A 22,871-nucleotide genomic window follows, 5' to 3' on the forward strand; every position below is an offset into this window, starting at 1 on the left:
TTTTCATCTCTGCCTGTTTGTCTGTTCGTCTCAAAGAGTTGTGGACGGATTCGGATGAAACTTGGTCGGCAGGTTGGGTATGCGACACAGCCGAAATGGTTAGATTTTTTTTTGTACACAAGTCGATGCTCGAATAGCCGCCCACCGAACTACGTAACTTCCGGGTTGTGCACCCTTCGCGACAACAGTCACGTGATTGGATACGTTGAAAACAGACCACAAGAGGGCACGTGTTACAGCCGGAATTATGGAAACGGTGTAGGTTATTTGATCATAACTCGCTTAATTCTTGTCTGATCTTTAACATTTTAACTTTCCGACAAGCTAAAAGTAATTCTCTTTCTAACAATGTAAAGTTATATGAAAAATAATACGAAATGTTTGGTTTAGAGCCCTGTGGAAATTTGACGCTCGATTTCGCGGAATTTTTTTTGGAAGGTACCGAGGTTTACAGAACATAATTGTATCCATTAATTACCTAAAATAAACCTTACGTGAATGGAAATGTGTTATGCTATGCACTAATTACCAGAAACAAAGTGATCTGAGCAGACCACCCTTGATTTTGGTGGGCTCCAGTGAGAGCCGTCTTCATTCTCCCTGTCGATAGCTGTCAGCCATTTGTCGCTTCTTTCAGGGCTTTTTCCCCGTTTAAGAAGTTCAAAACAAGATCTTTTCTCTCCTGGTTTCCAGTTGTGGTTAGTACAACCAAAAACTACGCAGCTTTTGGGTATTTTGAAGCGAGAAAATAGCGTTAAAATGTTTTTTTTGTTTTTTTGTTTTTTTGTGTGCTGAATCTAGGCTCGTGAAAGAGCTAACATTTATTTCACAAACAAATCAACCAGACAAACAAAATATATAAAAAGAGGGAGCGGAAGACAAGATGGGGAGAGAAGGGGAAGCACACAAACACAACATTTGAGAGCAGGGAGATGTGTGGGAGGGAGGGGGCTTGGGGGGAGGGGGCGTGGGAAGGGGGGGGGGGTGGGGGAGAAGTATAAAACACAAGGACACCAAGGACTTCCAGGACAGAAGTTGGTATTTCAAAAAAGTGGATTTGGGGTGAAATTAGCGGGGGTAGAAAAGATCAAGGTTTTGGATGGGGGAAGATAAGAGATGGTGGTGGACAGCTGTTTTAAAGACCTGGAGGGTGGAGTGGGATTGAAGAGAGTGAGGGAGTTTGTTCCAGAGGTGGGAGAAAAGAGGAATGAAGGAGTGAAGGTGAGCAGAGAGTCTTGATTTTGGCAGTTTAACCATAAGAGGGTTGCAGGCAGATCTTGTGCGACCTGTAGGAATATTTGGGGGACAGAGCCCAGAGAGAGCTGGGGGGGGGGGGGCAAGGCCAGAGAGGAGTCGGTAGAAGACGGAAAGACCACCAACCTGCCTGCAGTGAGTGAGTGAAAGGCCCTTGGAGTTAGCTTCATCGCAGGAGATTCCAATGATTCTGAACGCTTTGGTTTCAACAGCGTGAAGATGAGCTAGGTGTGAGACAGGAGCACCAGCCCAGAGGGGAGAGCAGTATTCCATTGAGCTGCAGATGAAAGCCTTGTATGTGGTGAGGAGCTCAGGTGTGCCAAGGAAGGACTTCGCACGACGGAGGATGCCCAGTCGGCGACTGGCTTTGGAGGCCAGATTTGAAATGTGGTTTTCCCAGGAAAGATCATGGCAGATAGTGAGACCCAAAAGCTTGAGTGACAGAACTTCTTGGAGAGGATTATTCAGAAAGTGAATGGGAGGGTTGTCCAGTCGGTCTTTTCGGAGAGACATTATAAGAGTGTGAGATTTGTCAGGATTGAAAGACATGTTCCACTTGTTTGCCCAGTCTGTGATTTTGTCCAGGTCTGCAGAGAGAGGAGGCTGCAGACTGCCGATCTGAGGGATGAGGAATGGAGCGACAGAGAGTAGAGTCATCAGCAAAGAGATAGAGAGGATTTTCAAGAGAATCAGAGAGATCATTGATGAAGACCAGAAAAAGCACAGGGCCCAGAACACTGCCTTGGGGAACTCCAGCCTGAACAGGAAGAGGAGATGAGAGAAACCCATTCAGGGCCACACGTTGACTATGACTAGAGAGGAAGTCTGCCAGCCATGCGTGGAAATTTCCATGGATACCAAAGGAGGGACTTTGGTGAGCAGAGCGGGGTGCCAGACCGTATCGAAGGCACAGGATATGTCAAGGGAGACAGCTCTAATTTCCTGTTTGGCATTGAGGACCTCCATCCATTGTTGAGAAAGCAGAAGCAGCATGTCCAGAGTAGAGTGACCAGGTCTGATACCAAATTGATGATCAGAGATCAAGCCATTGGAGAAGAGGAAAGATTTCATATCCGAAGCAATGATGGATTCCATGACTTTGCTGATAATTGGGAGAAGGCTGATTGGTCTGTCGTTGCTAGGATCTGTTTTTGCACCTTTTTTGTGCAAAGCGGTGATGTTGGCTGATTTCCAAGCAGATGGAAGATGACCTTGAGCAAAAGAGAGGGTGAAGAGAACAGAGAGAGGGAATGAAAGAGCGGAAGAACAGGATTTTACGACCCGTGGGCTGATGCCGTCAGGTCCAGTTGCAGAATCAGAGTCGAGGGTTGACAGAAACTTTTCCACCTTGTCAGGAGGAAAGGACACAGAGTCCAGGAGCAGCTGAGTATGACTGGGTACGGTGGGTACAGAGAGGGATGGGTTTGGGACACAAGATTTAGAGGCAAACACAGAGTTGAGGCATTCAGATTTTTCATGTGCGGAGTCAGCCGTGTAGCCGTTTGAGGTGAGGAAGGGGATGGAGGGGGAACAAACACCAGAAACAGATTTGACCAGATGCCACCAGGATTTGGGAGAGGGAGACAGATAAGAGAGTTCGGTCTTGGGAACGGAGAGATATTGTTTCCTGGGTCTCCTGAGGGTGGACACACACTTGTTTCGGGCTTTGTGAAAGGAAATGAGATTTCCTTCCATTGGATTTGCTTTCCAGGAGACGAAAGCTAGTTGTTTCTGGGCAACAGCCTCACCACAAGATTCCGTGTACCATGGACGGGAGGAAGGGTATGACAACTGAAGACGAGATGGGATAAATCTGTGCATGAGAGAGAGCAATTTACTTTGGAAGAATTCCCAGGATGAGTTGATGTCAGAGGCGGTAGAGATGGGAGACCAGTCCAGATGATTGATGGCTGCTTGAAGACCGTGCCAGTTGGCCTGAGTGAAATGCCAGACTCATCGACGCTGAGGAGGCTCTCTGAGAATGGTCAGAGAGATGTCCACTTTAACAAGCACATGATCAGATGAGCCGATTGGAGCAGAAGAAGAGCATCAGACATTTTCAGGGAAGTTAGTCACAACCAAGTCCAGAAGAGAAGATGCTCCGTTGACTGAGATCCGGGTCGGGAAATTTACAGATTGTGTCAGTCCCAGTGAGTCGCAGAAGTCCTTTGCTGAAGAGCCATGGCTGGTGAGAGAGTTACCCACACCCAGCCAACTGGCATGGTGACAATTGAAATCACCACATATGAGGAAGAGAGAGTTGGGATGGGTAGATAGAAGTTGGTCCATATTATCAGACAGCGAGATGTAGATGGAGTCATCACTGTTTGGTGGACGGAACAACACACATATGAACAAAAGGTGGGAGCGAAGGGGAAGCCGCAGCCAAAGGTATTCCTGGGGGTGAGTTGGAGAGAGGGCAGTGCAGGGCGAGTGAGGAAGAGTTTTTTTAAATAAAGATAGCAACCCCACTTCCAGGACGAGGCTCGGGTCTATCATACCGGAGTAGGGAGTAACCTGCGAGAGATACCAAGGAATCAGAGACATCATGAAGGAGGAAAGTTTCTGTTAAGCAGATCACGTCTGGTTTGTCAGAAGCAACCTGTATGGAGAGATCAGTCAAGTTTGAGCGAAGGCCCCGGATGTTTGAGGTCCATACCGTTAATGAAGAGGAAGGGGGAGCATCGGATACAGAACAGGGGGGGGGGGGGCAGGGTAGGGTAAGATGTGGAAGAGGAGGAAGAGGTAGGGAGAGCTGTGGAAGGTGTGTCAGAGATTTCAGAATAGTGTCAGGGAATAAATATTCTTATTGACAATATTGCTAGAATATATCTCAATGTGATCTTGTGTAAAGTGGAATATGTTTTACTTTACAAATGAGCCAAGAGCATAGGACAAGAGCAATATAATTCAAGACAGAATGTGTACCGCTCTTGGACTACCATCTGTGTCTATCAATAGTTAGCCTGTGTTCCATAGATGGAGCACAGGCTGCAAATTCTCCCTCAGCAGGTCAGAGCATTTGACCTCTTGAACAGAAATAAGGTAGTGCTCTCAGTCTCCCAACATAGAAAGCTGGCCAAAGAGCCAAATAAGGTTTTTGGATAAGGGAACCAGAGACGCTTGCAGGCTCTCATGTCCCAAGGGGAATTAACCTTTGGGGTGACCCTGCATGCTCCGCAACATCAAAGGAGTTTGGGGCTTTAAAACCAAGAGAAAGTTGCGATTGGAGAGCAGAGAGAATTGGGAGAGTGACGGAGAAGCAGTGGACTGGGAGAGTTACTGAAGAGGAGTGAACAACTGAAGACCAGTTGACCTGATCAACCAACTGGAGACTGGTCAACAACTGAACGAGGTTCAACAAAAGACCTACAGAAGGAGCTACAGCCACGACCGGCAGACAACGTCATTAATATCTAATTAGTACATTTAGTAGAACTAGGGCATGCCCGTACTATATCTATATCTAAAATTATATCCCCCCCCTCTATTTACATGAAATGGTTTGGTCCAAAGCGAACGGCTTGCGAGCACGGAGGTATATAATAAACCTGGAGAGCCAATGACGGCTGTCGGCTGAAGCTAGCGGAAGTTGCTTGGCGGCCATATTGGGAAGCCGATTGTGTCTGCGTCCGTGTTTGATCTCACAATCAGCTGATCTCACAATTTCTGATTCATTTTGGATGCTTACCGACTGTAAGGAGTCTTATTTGTGAACGCGCTGTTTCAAAATGCCACAGTGTGTTGCATTTGACTGCACAAATACCTCAGGGAAGGCCTCCACATGCACATTTCACAAGTAAGTGACAAACCGCGATCGCGGGTGTTCTGCTTTTTCAGTTTTTGGCGTGGTCACGGTGGTGGGGCTAGGTAATTAAGTTTCAATGAAGTTTCAATGAAGTTTGAACACTGTGTTTGAATTTGATGATGTTAGACCATGCGCAGGGTGTGCAATACGACACAGATCTCAAATATAACTGTATTGTGTATTCACTAGGGCTATGTGAGTATGTCAGACTGATGTCTGATTGACTCATTCATTGATTCAGATTGAAGTATCGAGATTGACTCGTCAGCTCATGATCATTGTCAAGTGATTTAATTTGTGATGAGCTTAACTTAATTGTCCAGTCTACTACTGTCAGGGTTTCCATGCCCTCCTGTGTCACTCGTGAGCAGAAAGAGCAAATGGGGGTTACTTGTGGAAGGTACGAAAGTCCGACACATGGCAAACATTAGCAGATGAAGTTGTATTTAACTATACATATGAAACTCAAAATATTATTTTGATATGGAGTCGTTTTGATTCGGATGTTTTGACTGCCCTCTGAGGTTTTGACCCGCAACCACATTTTGTGACCACAATGTATTTTGTTTCAAGGTTTCCAAAGGATAAGGACTTGTGCTCTCGATGGACATCTGCCCTGAGAAGGGAGTCCTTCTACCCCACCCCAGGCACCACAGTTCTGTGCAGTGATCACTTCAATGAGAGTGACTTCGACAGGACTGGTCAAACCGTCTGACTGAAGCCGAAGTACTCGAAGTACTCGATGCATGTCACATGCTTAAACTTGCAAGAAACTGTCTTGGATCCATGAAAATGATGGAGGATGGCAACAAAAAAGTCATCGCGTGGAAATACATCCAGGCACTCTTTGATCTGCAGAAGAGGGAAGGCTTGCGTCTGGGAAATAAGCTCTCCCGGAAACACATCGAGTGGAAGAGCAATGTCATGAAGGTGGACACAGCCGCTCAGACATTGAGCACTAGTGTGGCAGATGCAATTCGGTTTTGCAGGGACACTTTGCAACTATCAGAATTTCAGGGCAGTGAGGCTACCTGCCAATACATTGAAACATTGGACAAACTGTTTGACATTCTAAATTCTCGCAATCCATTGGCACGAAACTACAAGGCATCACTCATGACATCACGAGAAGGACTTTTCCTGCCATTCCTGGATACTGCCTACAGTTACTTGTCCAACATCAAAAACATGAATGGTCAAGTTATGACCAATACGCGTTTGAAAACCCCCTTCATTGGTTTCATGATCTGCATAGAGAGTGTCACAATTTTGTATTTCACATATGTCAAACCTGCCTCATCTCCCCTGCGATACCTGCTCATGTACAAAATGAGCCAAGACCACATTGAACTTTTCTTTGGAGCGGTCCGCATTGCATGTGGAAGTGGGAATAACCCAACGGCCCGGCAGTTTGTTGCTGCATATAAGCGCCTCTTGATGCGACATGACATCAAGTCGGCAAGTGGGTTGCCCTTTGTCTGATATGGCGAGTTCACCAACACTTCATGTAAATATTTAAACTGTAAAAGATGTGTTGCATGAGATGTCTATATCTCCGCTCCATTATTCATGTAACAATTACCATGTCCTGCTGAACGTTCCATTGCAACATGTAAGTCTTGTATGTTATGAATAGCAAAAACTTCCGAAACCCAAGAATTGTGTGGGTTAACTACATGACAGCGTTTCATGTCATTTATGTGACTGGTTTCTAACATCTCGGTAATAGAAACATACACATCTTAGTTACAATATAATGACTGAATTAAGTAACATCATATAACATGACAACAAATCAGATCTTTATATTGAGGAATATTATAGAACAAGCCAAAGAATGGCAAACGATGACGATGTACCTCAATTTTATAGATTTCTAGAAAGCTTTCGACTCCTTGCCCAGAGAAAGTCTGGGTCATAATGAAGAAATACAGCATACCTGGAAAATTAGTGAACCTTGTAAAAGCCCTTTACCAAGACTTTCAATGTGCGGTCGTCGACCAAGGTGAAACAACAGAATGGTTCAAGGTGAAGACAGGAGTTAAACAGGGGTGTAACATGTCAGGATTCTTATTCCTACTAGTGGATGATTGGGTCATGAGAAGGACGATAAAGAACACCGAGCGGTAATTTTGGGCACTTTTTTTTCAAACAAGCTCTAAACCATTGGATTCCCCAGGAAAAATGCGTCTAGAATCAACTTCAAACTTAATGAACACCATTTCCTTAAAGAACGGGATTCTGAGCCAGAATATCAGTTCAAATATTAGTATTCTATATTAATTAAATAGTCGGCGGTCCTAAAATTCGCTCCAGCTGCATCATCAGTGCGCCACGCCTTTGCTTTGACAGGCTTTGTTTACAAAACAATCGGCTTCCCAATATGGCCGCCAGACTATTTCCGGTGGCTTCACGGCGGCTAATGCTGCGAGGTGGCCAATTGGCTCTCCATATTATATACCTCCGTGCTTGCGAGTGGTGACAATCCCCCCCCTCTATTTACATGCAATGGTTTGGTCCAAAGCGAACGGCTTCCGGAGTTTGGTAAAGAAATCGCCATCGCGTGCACAAACGCGCAGGAAAGCGAATGAATCGCAAATTCGTTTTTATTAGTTGTAAAACATAGTTTAACGCCAACATAGTTTGCAAACGTGAAATAAATGAATACGCTCTCAAATGTGCCATCCGAGGCAGAGTGTGCCCGCCACGTTCGGCACACGCGATCGTTCGCTGCTCTCTGATTGGTTGAATCGTTTTTTGGACATAGCTCGGTAAGTAATTGTCCGATTAATATGAAACCTTGAAAAGGCACATCCTCGGGTCCCCAGCAATATACCTGGCAAGTTAAAAGTATATCGGACCCGTGGTTGTCGAGAAACAGCGGTCACAGACAAACAGACGTACAAACGTACAGACAGAGATTACTGGAATTATAGATAGATACAGCAAAACTCTCAAAAGTGAATAAAACATTGATTTTGCTAAAACGAGTTCCTGGAAGTTTTAATAGTAGAACAGGAGTAGAAATTATTCCTCCACAATAGCTTGGAGAAAGGGAAGAATGGGGTGGACAAAAGGTTTGATGGTGATTGGGTGAGGCACAGTGAGGTGTTATTTGAGGAGGGGGAAGAGCGAGGCAGAAGATTGGGGGAGATTAAGGTGAAAGTTGGAAGGGGGAAGATGCGGGGAGGCCGCTTTGAGGAGGAGGGGTGAGAGGGGCATCTAGGAGGGGAGGAGCGAGGGAGAGTCTCGGAGGGGAGGGGTGTGGGGGGAGTTTAGGAGGGAAGGGGAAAGGGGGGAGATTTGAAAGGGATGGGTGATGGGGAAGATTTGGAGGGGAGGGGCAAGGGGGAGGATTTGAAAGAGATGGGTGATGGGGAAGATTTGGAGGGGAGGGGCAAGGGGGTAGATTTGGAGTGGAGGGGTGATGGGGAAGTTTGGAGGGGAGGGGTGATGGGGAAGTTTTGGAGGGGAGGGGGTATGGGGAAGATTTGGAGGGGAGGGGCAAGGGGGAAGATTTGAAAGGGATGGGTGATGGGGAAGATTTGGAGGGGAGGGGCAAGAGGGAATATTTGAAAGAGATGGGTGATGGGGAAGATTTTGGAGGGGAGGGGCAAGGGGGTAGATTTGGAGGGGAGGGTGATGGGGAAGTTTTGGGGGGGAGGGGTGATGGGGACGTTTTCGAGGGAAGGGGTGATGGGGAAGATTTGGAGGGGATGGGCAAGGGGGAAGATTTGAAAGGGATGGGTGATGGGGAAGATTTGGAGGGGAGGGGCAAGGGGGAATATTTGAAAGAGATGGGTGATGGGGAAGATTTGGAGGGGAGGGGCAAGGGGGTAGATTTGGAGGGGAGGGGTGATGGGGAAGTTTTGGAGGGGAGGGGTGATGGGGAAGTTTTGGAGGGAAAGGGTAATGGGGAAGATTTGGAGGGGAGGGGTGAGATTGGATTTTGAAAAGTGTACGATTAATGGGAAACGAACATTTATTGCAAAAAGTTTCTTGAGACCCTCGAGTCAAAAATATGTTTGAGGACGCTGAAGCAGGGGTGGAGTGCTGGAGAGTTTAGGGAATGTATGAAAGAGGCACTGTAAGAGATGGAATTTTTTTTTGGAATGAATAGATTTGGTAAGTCGAAAGCATCCTTTTATAGAGGAAGAAAAAAAGGTGTTATAATATTTGACAGAATACAGTTCTTCAGGGGAAAGTTTAAACATTTTTAACAACGTGATCACGTGATCACGAACAACGTGGTCGAAGAACGACTGAACAAATAAGAACAACGAATAAACGAATTACAGCAGAGAAGGGAAAAAAAAATTTTTTTTTTTTTTCTGAGTTGAGATTTTAAACAAGGAAGTATGGGGTGAAAGACTGGGACAAAACACAGGGAATGAAAGTAATTGCAGCGCAATTAACAAACCGCTGAGAGAAAAACAAGGCCCCAAGGTTGGACACCGAAACCTACTAGGCCTCAGAATACGCGACACGAATTAACCGACGATTTTGTATGCAGGTACGAAAAATCAACACCGAGAATCTTACCAAAGACACACCACAAGTACACACACCGACAGACAGATACAGCCACGACAAAAACACAACTGTGAAAAAATTACTTAACTTCGAAAGCGTGAGAACATGGACAGCCTCGAAAGAAACGTGACCTCCAATCTTGCACATGCGCAGAGTCGAACAGTGCAGTGCAGTTGTTGAAGTGTTGAACAGTGCAGTGCAGCATAGCATTAACCTGTCAGACGGGTTTTGTTTTCAACGGCAGCCAGGTTGCTATGGTCCACAGTGCCCGGATGTAGCCCCACTTCCGGTAGTCTCGCCCTCATCCATAAGAGATAACACGTATGACACATAGCAAAGGGAGGGGGGGAGAGAGGAAAGCATAACAATAGTAGAGAACAGCGACATCGGGAGATCTGTGGAAGAGAGAGGGCTGGGGCGGGGTACACGGGATTAAACAAGATAGACACTTCTAGGAATTTCAGGAAAGAAGTTGGGGATTAAAAGAGGTGGATTTGGCGTGTTTTAACGGGGGTAAAAAAGATCAAGGTTTTGGATGGGGGAAGATAAGAGATGGTGGTGAACAGCTGTTTTAAAGACCTGGATGGAGGAGTTGGATTGAAGAGAGTGAGGGAGTTTGTTCCAGAGGCGGGAGAAAGGAATGAAGGAGTGAAGGTGAGCAGAGAGTCTTGATTTTGGTAGATTCGCCAGAAGAGGGTTACTGGCAGATCTTTTGCATCCTGAAGGGGGAGTAAGGCCGGAGAGGAGTCGGTAGAAGACAGAAAGACCACCTACCTGCCTGCGGTGAGAGAGAGAAAGGCTCTCGGAGTTAGCTTCATCGTAGGAGATTCCAATGATTCTGAAAGCTTTGTTTTCGACAGCGTGAAGCTGAGCTAGGTGTGAGGCAGGAGCACCAGCCCAGAGGGGAGAGCAGTACTTTTAAGTGATTCTTCACCATTGAGTGTAGCGGCATCATTTTGCTTTTCATGTGGTAATATGTAAATATGCTTGATCTCGGCTTTTCAGTACCAGGTGCAACCGGAAGTGACGAACGGGGTTGGATTGCTCACGTTTGTAATAAAGGATTGACTTGGATTCCAAAGGCCTCAGGCGGCTTTCCCTTCCATGATAAATTGGTGACCCCGACGTGATATAAATGGATGGACAAGATCCATTCTGGCCTAAAGACCCGCAGCGGTGGTTTCCACAAATGAAAGCGCAATTCGACACTCTCCTTACCAGAACATGCGACGGAGATGAGAGATATTTTTCTACAATCTCCAACAAGCACCTGTACACGATTTTGAAGGCCGCACTCATAAAGCTGACGACAACATCTGAGCACCGACGCTTTCAAGAACCCCTGAAAATTGAGGATTTTGGATATCAAAGACCCACACAGCTACTGCGTTATATGCAGCAGCTTCTCGTTGACTGCCATGCCACCTTCGACCAGTTAGTCGCTCCTTTCTGAGTTGTTTACCACCACATGTCTGCATTATACTTGAAACCTCCTTCTGCATCAAAGTTCTTTCAAATGGATGGACTGTACATTATTGTACACCACTCCTTTCCTGATGATGCATGCTGTAAGGGAGTACTCAGTTTTCACTCTGGTTGTTGTCCACCGCTCCTTTCCTATTCCATCTCCAGGTGCTGCATGACGTCATCGCGGGGCACCCAAGGGGGCCCGGCGATGACGTGCGCTGTAAGGGAATACTCGGTTTTCACTCCGGTTGTTTGTTTCCTTTTTTTCTTTCTTGCTTTCTTTCTTGATTGTCCGGGCGATATCTCAGCCAGCCTTTGATCTAGGAAACTGAAATTTTGGCACAATAGTGAGCAAGTACTTCGGCAAAAACAGTTTTTTGTTTTTTTATTAAACAATTAATTTATTAGTTACTTAATTATTATCGATTAATTAAGTACTTATTTATTTCCTTTCTCATCTGGGAAATATCTCAGGTACCTTTTGAGTAGGAAGCTGATATTTGAACACGATAATGACCAAGTGATTTGGCTGTAAAGGGTATTTTTCATTTGCTTAATCAATTAATCGATTAATTATTGAATTATTCGATGAATGGCTTACTTAATTTTTTTTTTTTAAAGCTACAGCTTCAGATGAAAGCGTGGTGGTTTATGTATTATATTAGCCAATTGATTGACAATTTAATTTTTTATGATTATTATTTATTTATTTTCATTATTAATCATTTATTTATTTTCTTTCTCATCGAGCAATATCTCAGGCACATTTTGAGCTAGGAAGCTGATATTCAGACATGACAGTGACCAAGTGATGTGGATATAAAGGATATTTTTGTTTTATTGATTAATTAATTAATCGATTAATTATTTATTGATTAATCAATTAATTATTTATTTTTTGGATTAATGACTTATTTAATTAATTTTCAAAAAGTTACAGCTTTGGATGAAACACTGGTGGTTGAGGTATGGTATGACTTATTAGCCAATTGATTAAGAAATTATTTTACGATCATTATGTATTGATTTTAATTAGGCAATTCATCTATCAAGTATTGTAGGCCTACACCTCTCCCTCCCAATAGCAATACAGTCTCTTTGAGCTGCACGGCGATATCGCATAAGGTGCCCCAGCAATGCTGCCTGGAGGATGTTATTTATTTATTTGACATGGGGGCGGTGTACTTTGAATACATCTGTACTTGTTATTATAATTATTTTCGGATGTGTACAAACATCACTTTCTTTTGTTGGAGGGGAAAAAAAAATTTTTAAGATGATAAAACAAGTGAACATAATATGTTGTGCAAAGTATTTTCCTTTGAGACGATCCTGTTGCAGCTTAGGTGTGTTAATAACTTATTCTTATAACTTTTAATAACTTATGAAATAACTTATAATAACTAACTTTTTATTGTGATATTCTGGAAAGTAATGAATACACGCAGGATTTGGAGGAACACGAAAACAACAACAACAACAACAATAACAACATCATCATCAGCATCCACTAGCGCGCTCCTCTTCTTCATTCCATTGTGGTGATTGTAGGTGTGTTCCGCGATGGGCCGGTCCTCCAAAGACAAGCGAGACGTGTATTACCGGTTGGCGAAGGAGCAGGGATGGCGAGCCCGAAGCGCTTTCAAGCTTCTGCACCTCGATGAGGAGTTCCACTTGCTGGAGGGTGTGAAATACAGGAAGTGCCAACCGTGCTTTCGTTTCTTACTCGGTCATATATTTAAAATAAATATGCCATGTATAATATTAAATGAGCCAGTATGCATTGCTGCTGTATTACCTGCTTGATTCGATGGGGATGTAAACGTCGTCAATGAAAAAGCGACAAGATCGTCAAATGCAAGCGGGGGGGGGGGGGGGGGGTGCTGAATGCTAGAGCACCCCTAATTTGAACATGGGGTCGGATGTGTGGTTTTTTAAAATTCTCCAAGCTATGTTAAGGATCTTGCACCACGTGTTGCTCTAATAATCCATTGATCATGGCTTTGAGCTAAATGTCCTTTCTAATTTGCCATCAAGGTTGTAGGGCAGCATCCCATTTCTATGATGATCCTCTTCTTCTTCTTCGTATGCAGTACAGTGCAGTGTGGGAGCATCATGGCTGATGGTATGGCTGTGCCGTGATGCAATGCCCTCTGCTGGTTATGGCAGCAGTTGTGAATTTGTTCATGGTCCCGGCGATAGGTTGCCCCCTCTTCACGATGAACACCGTGGGATCTTTAACGTCCAACTAATGCCAGCATATGGGACGCCCGTTTAATGTCCACCTGAGGGACGGTACCCACATTGACCAATCATCCTGCCAGCCTGCCCGTGAAGCACCAGGATGACAGTTTATAGACTGATTCAAATCCAGGTAGGACAGGTTAGAGGTGCATGCGTACCTCTAGTCCATCCTGCCAGCACATGATGACCATTATGACCTTTTTACCTCCACCACCAGAGGTGGTCGGAGGTGATATTTTCACCCCTGTTTGTCTTTGTGAGCAGGACATCTCAAAAAGTTATTGATTGATTTGTACGAAATTTGGTGGACAGGTTGGGTATGTGACAAAGGCAAATTCAATAGATTTTGGTGAAGATCTGGATCCAGATTTGGATCTGAGAATTTTTAAAGTGATTCTTCACCATTGAGAGATGGGGCAAAACACGATATATAGCACGATATATCAAAAGGTTGTGGACGGATTCGGACAAAACTGGGTGGACAGGTTGGGTGTGTGACAAGGAAGAATTGATTCCATTTTGATGAAGATTCGAATCCGGATCAGATACATTTTTAAAAAGTTATTCTTCACCATTGAGTGATAGGGCCAAAAACGATATCTAGCACGATATTTACACGACCTGTGACAAAACTTGGTGGATGAGTGAACAAGCCGATTCGATTTTGGTTCAGGTCCGAATCCAGATCAGGCCTATGAAGTGGGATACAAACCATAAACACTTCAGCCTGGCGGAGTTATGCGCTCTACCGAATGCCATTCTAGTTTCCTAAATTGTCCATAAGTCTGAGGTTATTTGGTTTCGTTTCCTCCTGAATGCCACCGTTTTCTTTTCAACAACCTGCTGTTCAACAACATTAGCCTAAACCTCGTGACCTAATCCAACCTCTTTCAATGCCACTGTAAGACCCTCGACCCTGTCCAAGATATGTACAGACTTGGCATTTAATATGGAATATATATTTTTTCTTGACTTGGGTTTACTTTCTGAACGCAATATATCAATCTGGTGAGTTTCTTTTACCCTTCGGTGATTTGTTTGTTGAAAGAACCATGTCGCTGATTGTCTTTCACAGCAAGAAGTCAATAACAGGATTATATCACAGGTGGCGTGACAAAATGTAAGGACAGGTACATTTGACGAATGGCTTCACAACTGGGTATATAAGGGTTGTTGCGTTCTGTATTAGTGGAAAACAACTGCTGCACATCTACAAAAGTTATTGCCGCTTCCTCTGGAGATGGTCCGTCAACTTGACAATGCTGTTTGTCATTTAGTGGTGGCTTTACGAAATTCTGGCATGAAACAGCGTGCTATTGCTCGGCAGTATGGCATCACTCAAGGTCAGGTGTCAAAGATCCTGAAACGAAATGCTCAGAGGGGTGTCCCTACTCCAATACCGAGGCCAGGACGTCCACGCAGAACCACAAGGAGAGATGATCGCCAGCTGCACCGGTTAGTCTGCAATGGCCATACCAAGTCAGCTAATCGGCTTAGGGCTGAGTGGCAGCAACTGACAAATGTGCCTGTATCCAGAAGGCTAGTCAACCAACAACTGGTTCAAGCAGGCTATCGTGCCAGGCGTCCCCTGATAAAGCCACGCCTGTCCAGCCAACACAGCCAGCGCCGATTGCAGTGGGCCAGAGAGCACCGTCAATGGCAGCCAGGACACTGGAATCACGTGACCTTCAGTGACGAGTCTAGATTTCTGGTCTATCGTCAAGATGGCCGCGTCCGAGTGCACAGACAAGTGCATGAAGCCCACAACGAAGATTGTATAGTGCCAAGAGTCCAAGCTGGAGGTGGTGGGGTGACTGTTTGGGCTGCTTTTCATGCAGGGGGCAAAACTGACTTGGTTGTTCTGAATGGACACCTGAACCAGTTCAAGTACAGGGTCATTCTGGAAGAAACATTGCTTCCATTTGCCCGTGCAGCCTTTCGAGGAAACTTTGTCTTCCAAGATGACAACGCACGGCCTCATCGTGCTCGCATGATCCAACACTTTCTTGCTGACCATGGTGTAGAGCATATGGAGTGGCCTGCCATGTCCCGGATATGAATCCGATAGAGAACCTGTGGGCAGAATTAATGCGTCAAATCGACAACTTGGACCAGCAGCCTACCTCTGTGCGTAAATTGCAGCAGACTATTGTCACTGCATGGCAAGCGATTCCTGTCCAAACCTTGGCAAATCTCGTGAACAGCATGCCTCGACGTGTACATGCTCTCCTGAATGCTCGCGGGGGTTACACGAAGTACTGAACTGTAATTTTACTGTCCGTAATCCCAGTCATAATTTAGCTTTTGTTTTTGTTGAAATTTTTTTTGGCTAATGTGCAAAATAAAGAGATACTTCTGGAAAACGTGCAGAAGTTTAACACAGTACTGTCCGTGAATTTAGTTTGATATCAGTTTACATCACTTTCAAGGATCAATTTATTTGCTTTTAAATGTCAAATGTGGTTTTTGTTTCTTTTAAAGGTCACATTAACAAAATCTAGAATAATTTCAACATAATTCCAATGAACTTTTGCTTCTAAGTCATCTTGAAAAGTAAGTTCACCCCCACAAAAAAAATATTCCATATTAAATGCCAAGTCTGTATTTCAGGTTTTCCTTCTGAATATAACAAACATTTTACGATGTTTTTTTGTGTGAGGCGAAACATAAGAGAAACGTGATGGCATTGAGCACCGTCACTGGGAAATGCAGGCTTGTGACATTACGAAGTTAATGGTGGGACCTGCTGGGGTTTATTTTGTATGGAAAAGATGAATACTCTAATTTGATAGACTAGGGCATGCCCGTACTATATATATATCTAAAATTATATCCCCCCCCTCTATTTACATGAAATGGTTTGGTCCAAAGCGAACGGCTTGCGAGTACGGTGACAATCCCCCCCCCTCTATTTACATGAAATGGTTTGGTCCAAAGCGAACGGCTTGCGGAGTTTGGTAAAGAAATCGCCATCGCGTGCACAAACGCGCAGGAAAGCGAAAGAATCGCAAAGTAGTTTTAATTAGTTTTCAAACATAGTTTAACGCCAACATAGTTTGCCAACGTGAAATAAATGAATACGCTCTCAAATGTGCCGTCCGAGGCAGAGTCTGTTCGCCACGTTCGGCACACGTGATAGCTCGCTGCTCTCTGATTGGTTGAATCGTTTTTTGGACATAGCTCGGTAACTACTTGTCCGATTAATATGAAACCTTGAAAAGGCACATCCTCGGGTCCCCAGCAATATACCTGGCAAGTTTAAAGTATATCGGACCCGTGGTTGTCGAGAAACAGCGGTCACAGACATACATACATACATACATACATACATACATACATACATACACACAGAGATTACTGGAATTATAGATAGAATAGATAGATGAAGTTAATGGGATGTGGATTATGACATAGTCATGATGGTCCAAATGGCCCATTCTTGCCTCTCACACCTTGTCTCCACAAGACGACCCATGGCCGAGCTAAGCAGAAACTCCCCGTCCTCACTGCCAATAGATACCCCTGAGTCAGACACCATTACCATGTCTGCTCATCCAGTGTCGTAATTTGAAGAGGAATTTCCTCCATGGATTGTGACGTATTCTTAGGTCCATGTTTCCACGTTAGGGTTGCCATCACTTAGCAAGGGTGGTAATGGACGACCAGTGAAAGAAAAGAAAGGTTCAATGCTGATTCCGAAAGCCCTGGTGTTGGCAAAATCAAGGGAAGCACAGGGTGGGGGAAGTAAGGTAACATTTTGAAAGATTTTTCCGAGTTTTCTCTCACCTGATTGGAATTTTGCGCAGGTATTTCACGCGTGGTGGACCTGTGTGCTGCTCCGGGGAGCTGGAGCCAGGTTCTTAGCCGTAAACTCAGGTACGCTCACATTATGAACTGACACAGTTATGAACTTAACTTACATTATGAACTATGAACAACTGTCTTTGCACATTCATACTTTTCCCATCACCCTTTTCTTCCTACCTTTGTAATCTGCACTTCTGTACTACCTCAGGCAGTACAGTATTAGTTTTGGAGCTGTCTTGATATTACATACGCCAAATGGGGATAATGGCGAGTCAACGATTGAGCCAAATTGAATAAACTTTTCAATTGACCTGTTCTGTCAATCCACAAACTTGAACACTGGTGTTATTAATTTGGCCTGTCAGTGTTTGATTTGTTTGCCTGTTCTCCAATCTGTGCAATAACTTTCCATCATCTGTTGATTATAGCTCGTCAGTGATGAGCTCCAACTTCTGGATGTAAAACAAAGTCAAATGGAGCAACAAATGGTTAATTAACAATGTTTCTGGCCTTGACATCCTCCATATTTAGCAACGCAGCACCAGCACAGCATGTTCAGGCTGGTGGTTGTTTTTGTGCACAGCATGTTCAGGCTGGTGATGCTTATTGTGCACAGCATGTTCAGGCTGGTGGTGGTTTTTGTGCACAGCATGTTCAGGCTGGTGGTGGTTTTTATGCACAGCATGTTCAGGCTGGTAGTGCTTATTGTGCACAGCATGTTCAGGCTGGTAGTGCTTATTGTGCACAGCATGTTCAGGCTGGTGATGCTTATTGTGCACAGCATGTTCAGGCTGGTGATGCTTATTGTGCACAGCATGTTCAGGCTGGTGGTGGTTTTTGTGCACAGCATGTTCAGGCTGGTAGTGCTTATTGTGCACAGCATGTTCAGGCTGGTAGTGCTTATTGTGCACAGCATGTTCAGGCTGGTAGTGCTTATTGTGCACAGCATGTTCAGGCTGGTGGTGGTTTTTATGCACAGCATGTTCAGGCTGGTAGTGCTTATTGTGCACAGCATGTTCAGGCTGGTAGTGCTTATTGTGCACAGCATGTTCAGGCTGGTAGTGCTTATTGTGCACAGCATGTTCAGGCTGGTGATGCTTATTGCTTATTGTGCACAGCATGTTCAGGCTGGTGGTGGTTTTTATGCACAGCATGTTCAGGCTGGTAGTGCTTATTGTGCACAGCATGTTCAGGCTGGCAGTGCTTATTGTGCACAGCATGTTCAGGCTGGTGATGCTTATTGTGCACAGCATGTTCAGGCTGGTGGTGGTTTTTGTGCACAGCATGTTCAGGCTGGTAGTGCTTATTGTGCACAGCATGTTCAGGCTGGTAGTGCTTATTGTGCACAGCATGTTCAGGCTGGTCGTGCTTATTGTGCACAGCATGTTCAGGCTGGTGATGCTTATTGTGCACAGCATGTTCAGGCTGGTGGTGGTTTTTGTGCACAGCATGTTCAGGCTGGTGGTGGTTTTTGTGCACAGCATGTTCAGGCTGGTAGTGCTTATTGTGCACAGCATGTTCAGGCTAGTAGTGCTTATTGTGCACAGCATGTTCAGGCTGGTGGTGCTTATTGTGCACAGCATGTTCAGGCTGGTGGTGGTTTTTGTGCACAGCATGTTCAGGCTGTTAGTGCTTATTGTGCACAGCATGTTCAGGCTGGTAGTGGTTTTTGTGCACAGCATGTTCAGGCTGGTAGTGCTTATTATGCACAGCATGTTCAGGCTGGTGGTGGTTTTTGTGCACAGCATGTTCAGGCTGGTGGTGGTTTTTGTGCACAGCATGTTCAGGCTAGTCGTGCTTATTGTGCACAGCATGTTCAGGCTGGTAGTGCTTATTGTGCACAGCATGTTCAGGCTGGTAGTGCTTATTGTGCACAGCATGTTCAGGCAACTGCTGGTTACATCATTTTCTGGGGACACGACTGAGAATGATGCAATGCCTCTCTATAACCAATCATCTTGGACTCATTTTTCCGACCTCGGAACGATGACAGCCTGAGTCATTGAGTCAACCCACCTGGTGTTAATTCCACAGCATGACAAGGGCTTGAACTCAGGACCCTGAGATCTCAAGCCAGCCACCTTAACCGTTAAACCAACACCAGGCTTTACAGTTTACATTCAGGCTGAGAATTGGTTATTTTTTGCAGTTGCTAAGGGAAGATGGCCTAGAGGTACACACACTCTGGCGGGATGTTCAAGAGGTACACACTCGAGCCAGCTATAAACTGTCATCCTGGTGTTTTACAGGAAGTGATTCATCAATGTGTGTCATTTATTATTTATCAATTATATTTATCAATGTGTCATTTAATTACCCAGGGTGTCCACCAGATAGGTCAGATGGCAGAGCACTAGTATGGCTCATCAGAGGACCTCGGTTCGATTCCCGGTCTGGATGCATAATTTTCCCACATATATTGATTGGTTCCCCCACATATATTTATTGGAAATTTTTATATAAACAAACACACATTAACTTTATATATGAATTTTCCTGCCAGTATCAGTTGCCAAATCCATTGATATGCATAAACATTTACCACTCACATCATGTTTCTTCTTCATTTGCTCTTTTCATTTTTATTACCTCTGCCACTGAAGGTGGATGGAGGTTATGTTTTCACACCTGTTTGTTTGTCTGTCTTCCTGTTTGTTTGTGAACATGATATCTCAGAAAGTTGTTGACTGATTTGGCCGAAATTTGGTGGAGACGTTGGATATACTAGGGCATGCCCGTACGTGGGTGCCCGTTCCTTGCCAAAAAAAAAAAAAAACGCTACCCGTACGCTCTACCCCGCCCGTACGCCCGTAAACAAAAAAAACAACGCTCTTCGCTTCCGCCCTTCGCTCTGACTGAATTGGGAGAAATAATGCGCATAAGAAATCGAGAAATTATTATTTTCTCCGGAAGAAATCGAATTACGAACCGTAATGGCGCACGCGCTCGGCTCGGCTCGCAACAACGCGTTCTGTGATTGGCTGCCGGAAGTGAAGTCTTCACTGTCCGGAAGGTCGCAAATCGCAGTTACGATGAATCGCAAATTAGTTTTAATTAGTTTTAAAACATAGTTTAACGCCAACATAGTTTGCCAACGTGAAATAAATGAATACGCTCTCAAATGTGCCGTCCGAGGCAGAGTCTGTTCGCCACGTTCGGCACACGTGATAGCTCGCTGCTCTCTGATTGGTTGAATCGTTTTTTGGACATAGCTCGGTAACTACTTGTCCGATTAATTTCAAACCTTGAAAAGGCACATCCTCGGGTCCCCAGCAATATACCTGGCAAGTTGCAAGTATATCGGACCCGTGGTTGTCGAGAAACAGCGGTCACAGACAAACAAACACACACACAGACATACACACATACACACACACACACACACACACACACACACACACACACACACACACACACACACACACACACACACACACACACACAGAGATTAGTGGAATTATAGATAGACTAGGGCATGCCCGTACTATATATATATCTAAAATTATATCCCCCCCCCCCCTCTATTTACATGAAATGGTTTGGTCCATGAAATGTTTTGGTCCATTCGCAACGCCAAAGCGAACGGCGAACGCTTTACATGAAATGGTTTGGTCCATGAAATGTTTTGGTCCATTCGCAACGCCAAAGCGAACGGCGAACGGCTTGCGAGTACAGTGACAATCCCCCCCCCCCCCCTCTATTTACATGAAATGGTTTTAATTAGTTTTAAAACATAGTTTAACGCCAACATATGGCATGCCCGTACCCGTACTATCCGTAATGGCGCACGCTCTCACAGGAGCTCCGGAAGGTCGCATATCGCAGGAAAGCGAAAGAATCGCAAATTAGTTTTAATTAGTTTTAAAACATCGTTTAACGCCAACATAGCGCCAACATAGTTTGCCGACGGGAAATAAATGAATACGCTCTCAAATGTGCCATCCGAGGCAGAGTCTGTTCGCCACGTTCGGCACACGTGATAGCTCGCTGCTCTCTGATTGGTTGAATCGTTTTTTGGACATAGCTCGGTAACTACTTCTGCGATTAATTTAAAACCTTGAAAAGGCACATCCTCGGGTCCCCAGCAATATACCTGGCAAGTTTCAAGTATATCGGACCGGTAGTTGTCGAGAAACAGCGGTCACAGACAAACATACAAACATACAAACATACAAACATACAAACAAACATACACACAGAGATTACTGGAATTATAGATAGATGACAAGGATGAAATGATTAGATTTTGGTGAAAATCCAGATCTGGATTTGAGAATTTTTTAAGTGATTCTTCACCATTGAGAAAAAAAAAAACACCTTTAGAGGCCATTTTTCCCCGCAAAGCAGGGGTTGGCCTTTTTTTGCACCGTGGTTGTTGTTGTTTGTTGTTGTTGGTCCCCTTTTTGAAGCAATGTTTTACGGCCGGATGCCCTTCCTGCCGCCAACACGACAAACAGGGAATTACCAGTGAACTGGTACTCAATTAGCCGACCTCGGAAGGATGACAGGCTGAGTCAACCCCCCTGGCGTTAATTCAGCGATCGACCGGGATTCGAACCCAGGATCCTAGGATCCTAAGCTGGCACCATAACCACTAAGCCAACACCAGGATACATTCACCATACTTCACCATTGAGAGATTGTGAAAAAACTGTATATAGCAGGATATTTCAAAAAGTTGTGGGTGGATTCGGACAAAACTTGGTGGACAGATTGGGTGTGTGAAAAGGACAAATAGATTCGATTTTGGTGAAGATCTGAATATGGATTTGGATACGACAATTATTTAATTATAAAGTGATTCTTCACCATTGAGAGATCGGGCTAAACCTGATTCATAGCAGGATATCTCAAAAAGTTATTGACTGATTTAGAGGAAACTTGATGGACAGATTGGGTGTGTGACAATGACATATAGATTCGATTTTGTTGAAGATCCCAATCCAGATCCGTGAATTTTCAAAAGTTTCAAGTGATTCTTCACCATTGAGTGATAGGACCAGAAACGATATATTGCATGACATTTCAAAAAGTTGTGGACAATTTATGACAAAACTAGGTGGATGAATTGGTGACAAGAACAAGCCGATTAGATTTTGATTCAGGTTCGAATCCAGATATGACCCATCAGTGGGATACAAAACGTAAACTGTTGAGCCTGACGGAGGTATGCGCTCTACTGAGTGCCATTCTAGTTCCTCATGCATGTTTTGTTGGGAAACATTTAATTTATGTACATAATAAGGCAAATCATTAGTTGTATGGTAAAACTGCATATGTTTAAAATGCGTGTGGAGAGGATGGTTGGTTTTGACAATTCCTTTCCCAGGGGAGAAGATGGAAACAGCACCGATGCAAAGATAGTGGCCGTAGATATCCAGGCCATGGCTCCGTTGCCTGGCGTGGTGCAAATCCAGGGGGACATTACCAAGGTTTGTGCATTGATAGAGTCGTACATACTTGCAACTGTAACATCTGAGATATCATGATGGGTGACAGTGTTGAATAACACTCGGTATGCTTTCCCATTGATGAAGCTCTTAGAAGAACAAAAAAAAACAAGGGATTTTTGAAGTTGGGCTAAAACTGAAATTTGTTGAACCACAAGACATTGGCCGATCTTGCTGCTGTTCACTTCATATGATCACGGCACACAGTCATAGTGGCTTGGTGGTAGAGCAGGTAATGCCTTGCCTTATTGCCCTCACTGGTGTGGCTGCTCAGCATAAACTTCCATACTATATGATGGAGTGCCAAC

General features: G+C 44.5%; 1 protein-coding gene across 1 annotated transcript in view; it reads left to right on the forward strand.

The window, feature by feature from the left end:
- Positions 1-12,582: 12,582 nt before the first annotated feature.
- The window catches only part of FTSJ1 (FtsJ RNA 2'-O-methyltransferase 1), a 35,279-nt gene continuing 24,990 nt past the window's right edge, over positions 12,583-22,871 (forward strand). Inside the window, exons 1-3 of the mRNA XM_068110219.2 lie at positions 12,583-12,746; positions 17,113-17,182; positions 22,443-22,545. Of these exons, the coding sequence (XP_067966320.1) occupies positions 12,626-12,746; positions 17,113-17,182; positions 22,443-22,545 (294 nt within the window). The 5' untranslated portion in view covers positions 12,583-12,625. The remainder of the gene's footprint in view (positions 12,747-17,112; positions 17,183-22,442; positions 22,546-22,871) is intronic.

Source organism: Myxine glutinosa, chromosome 3 (genome assembly GCF_964187855.1).
Source record: "Myxine glutinosa chromosome 3, kmMyxGlut1.1, whole genome shotgun sequence".
Classification (NCBI taxonomy): Eukaryota; Metazoa; Chordata; class Myxini; order Myxiniformes; family Myxinidae; genus Myxine; species Myxine glutinosa.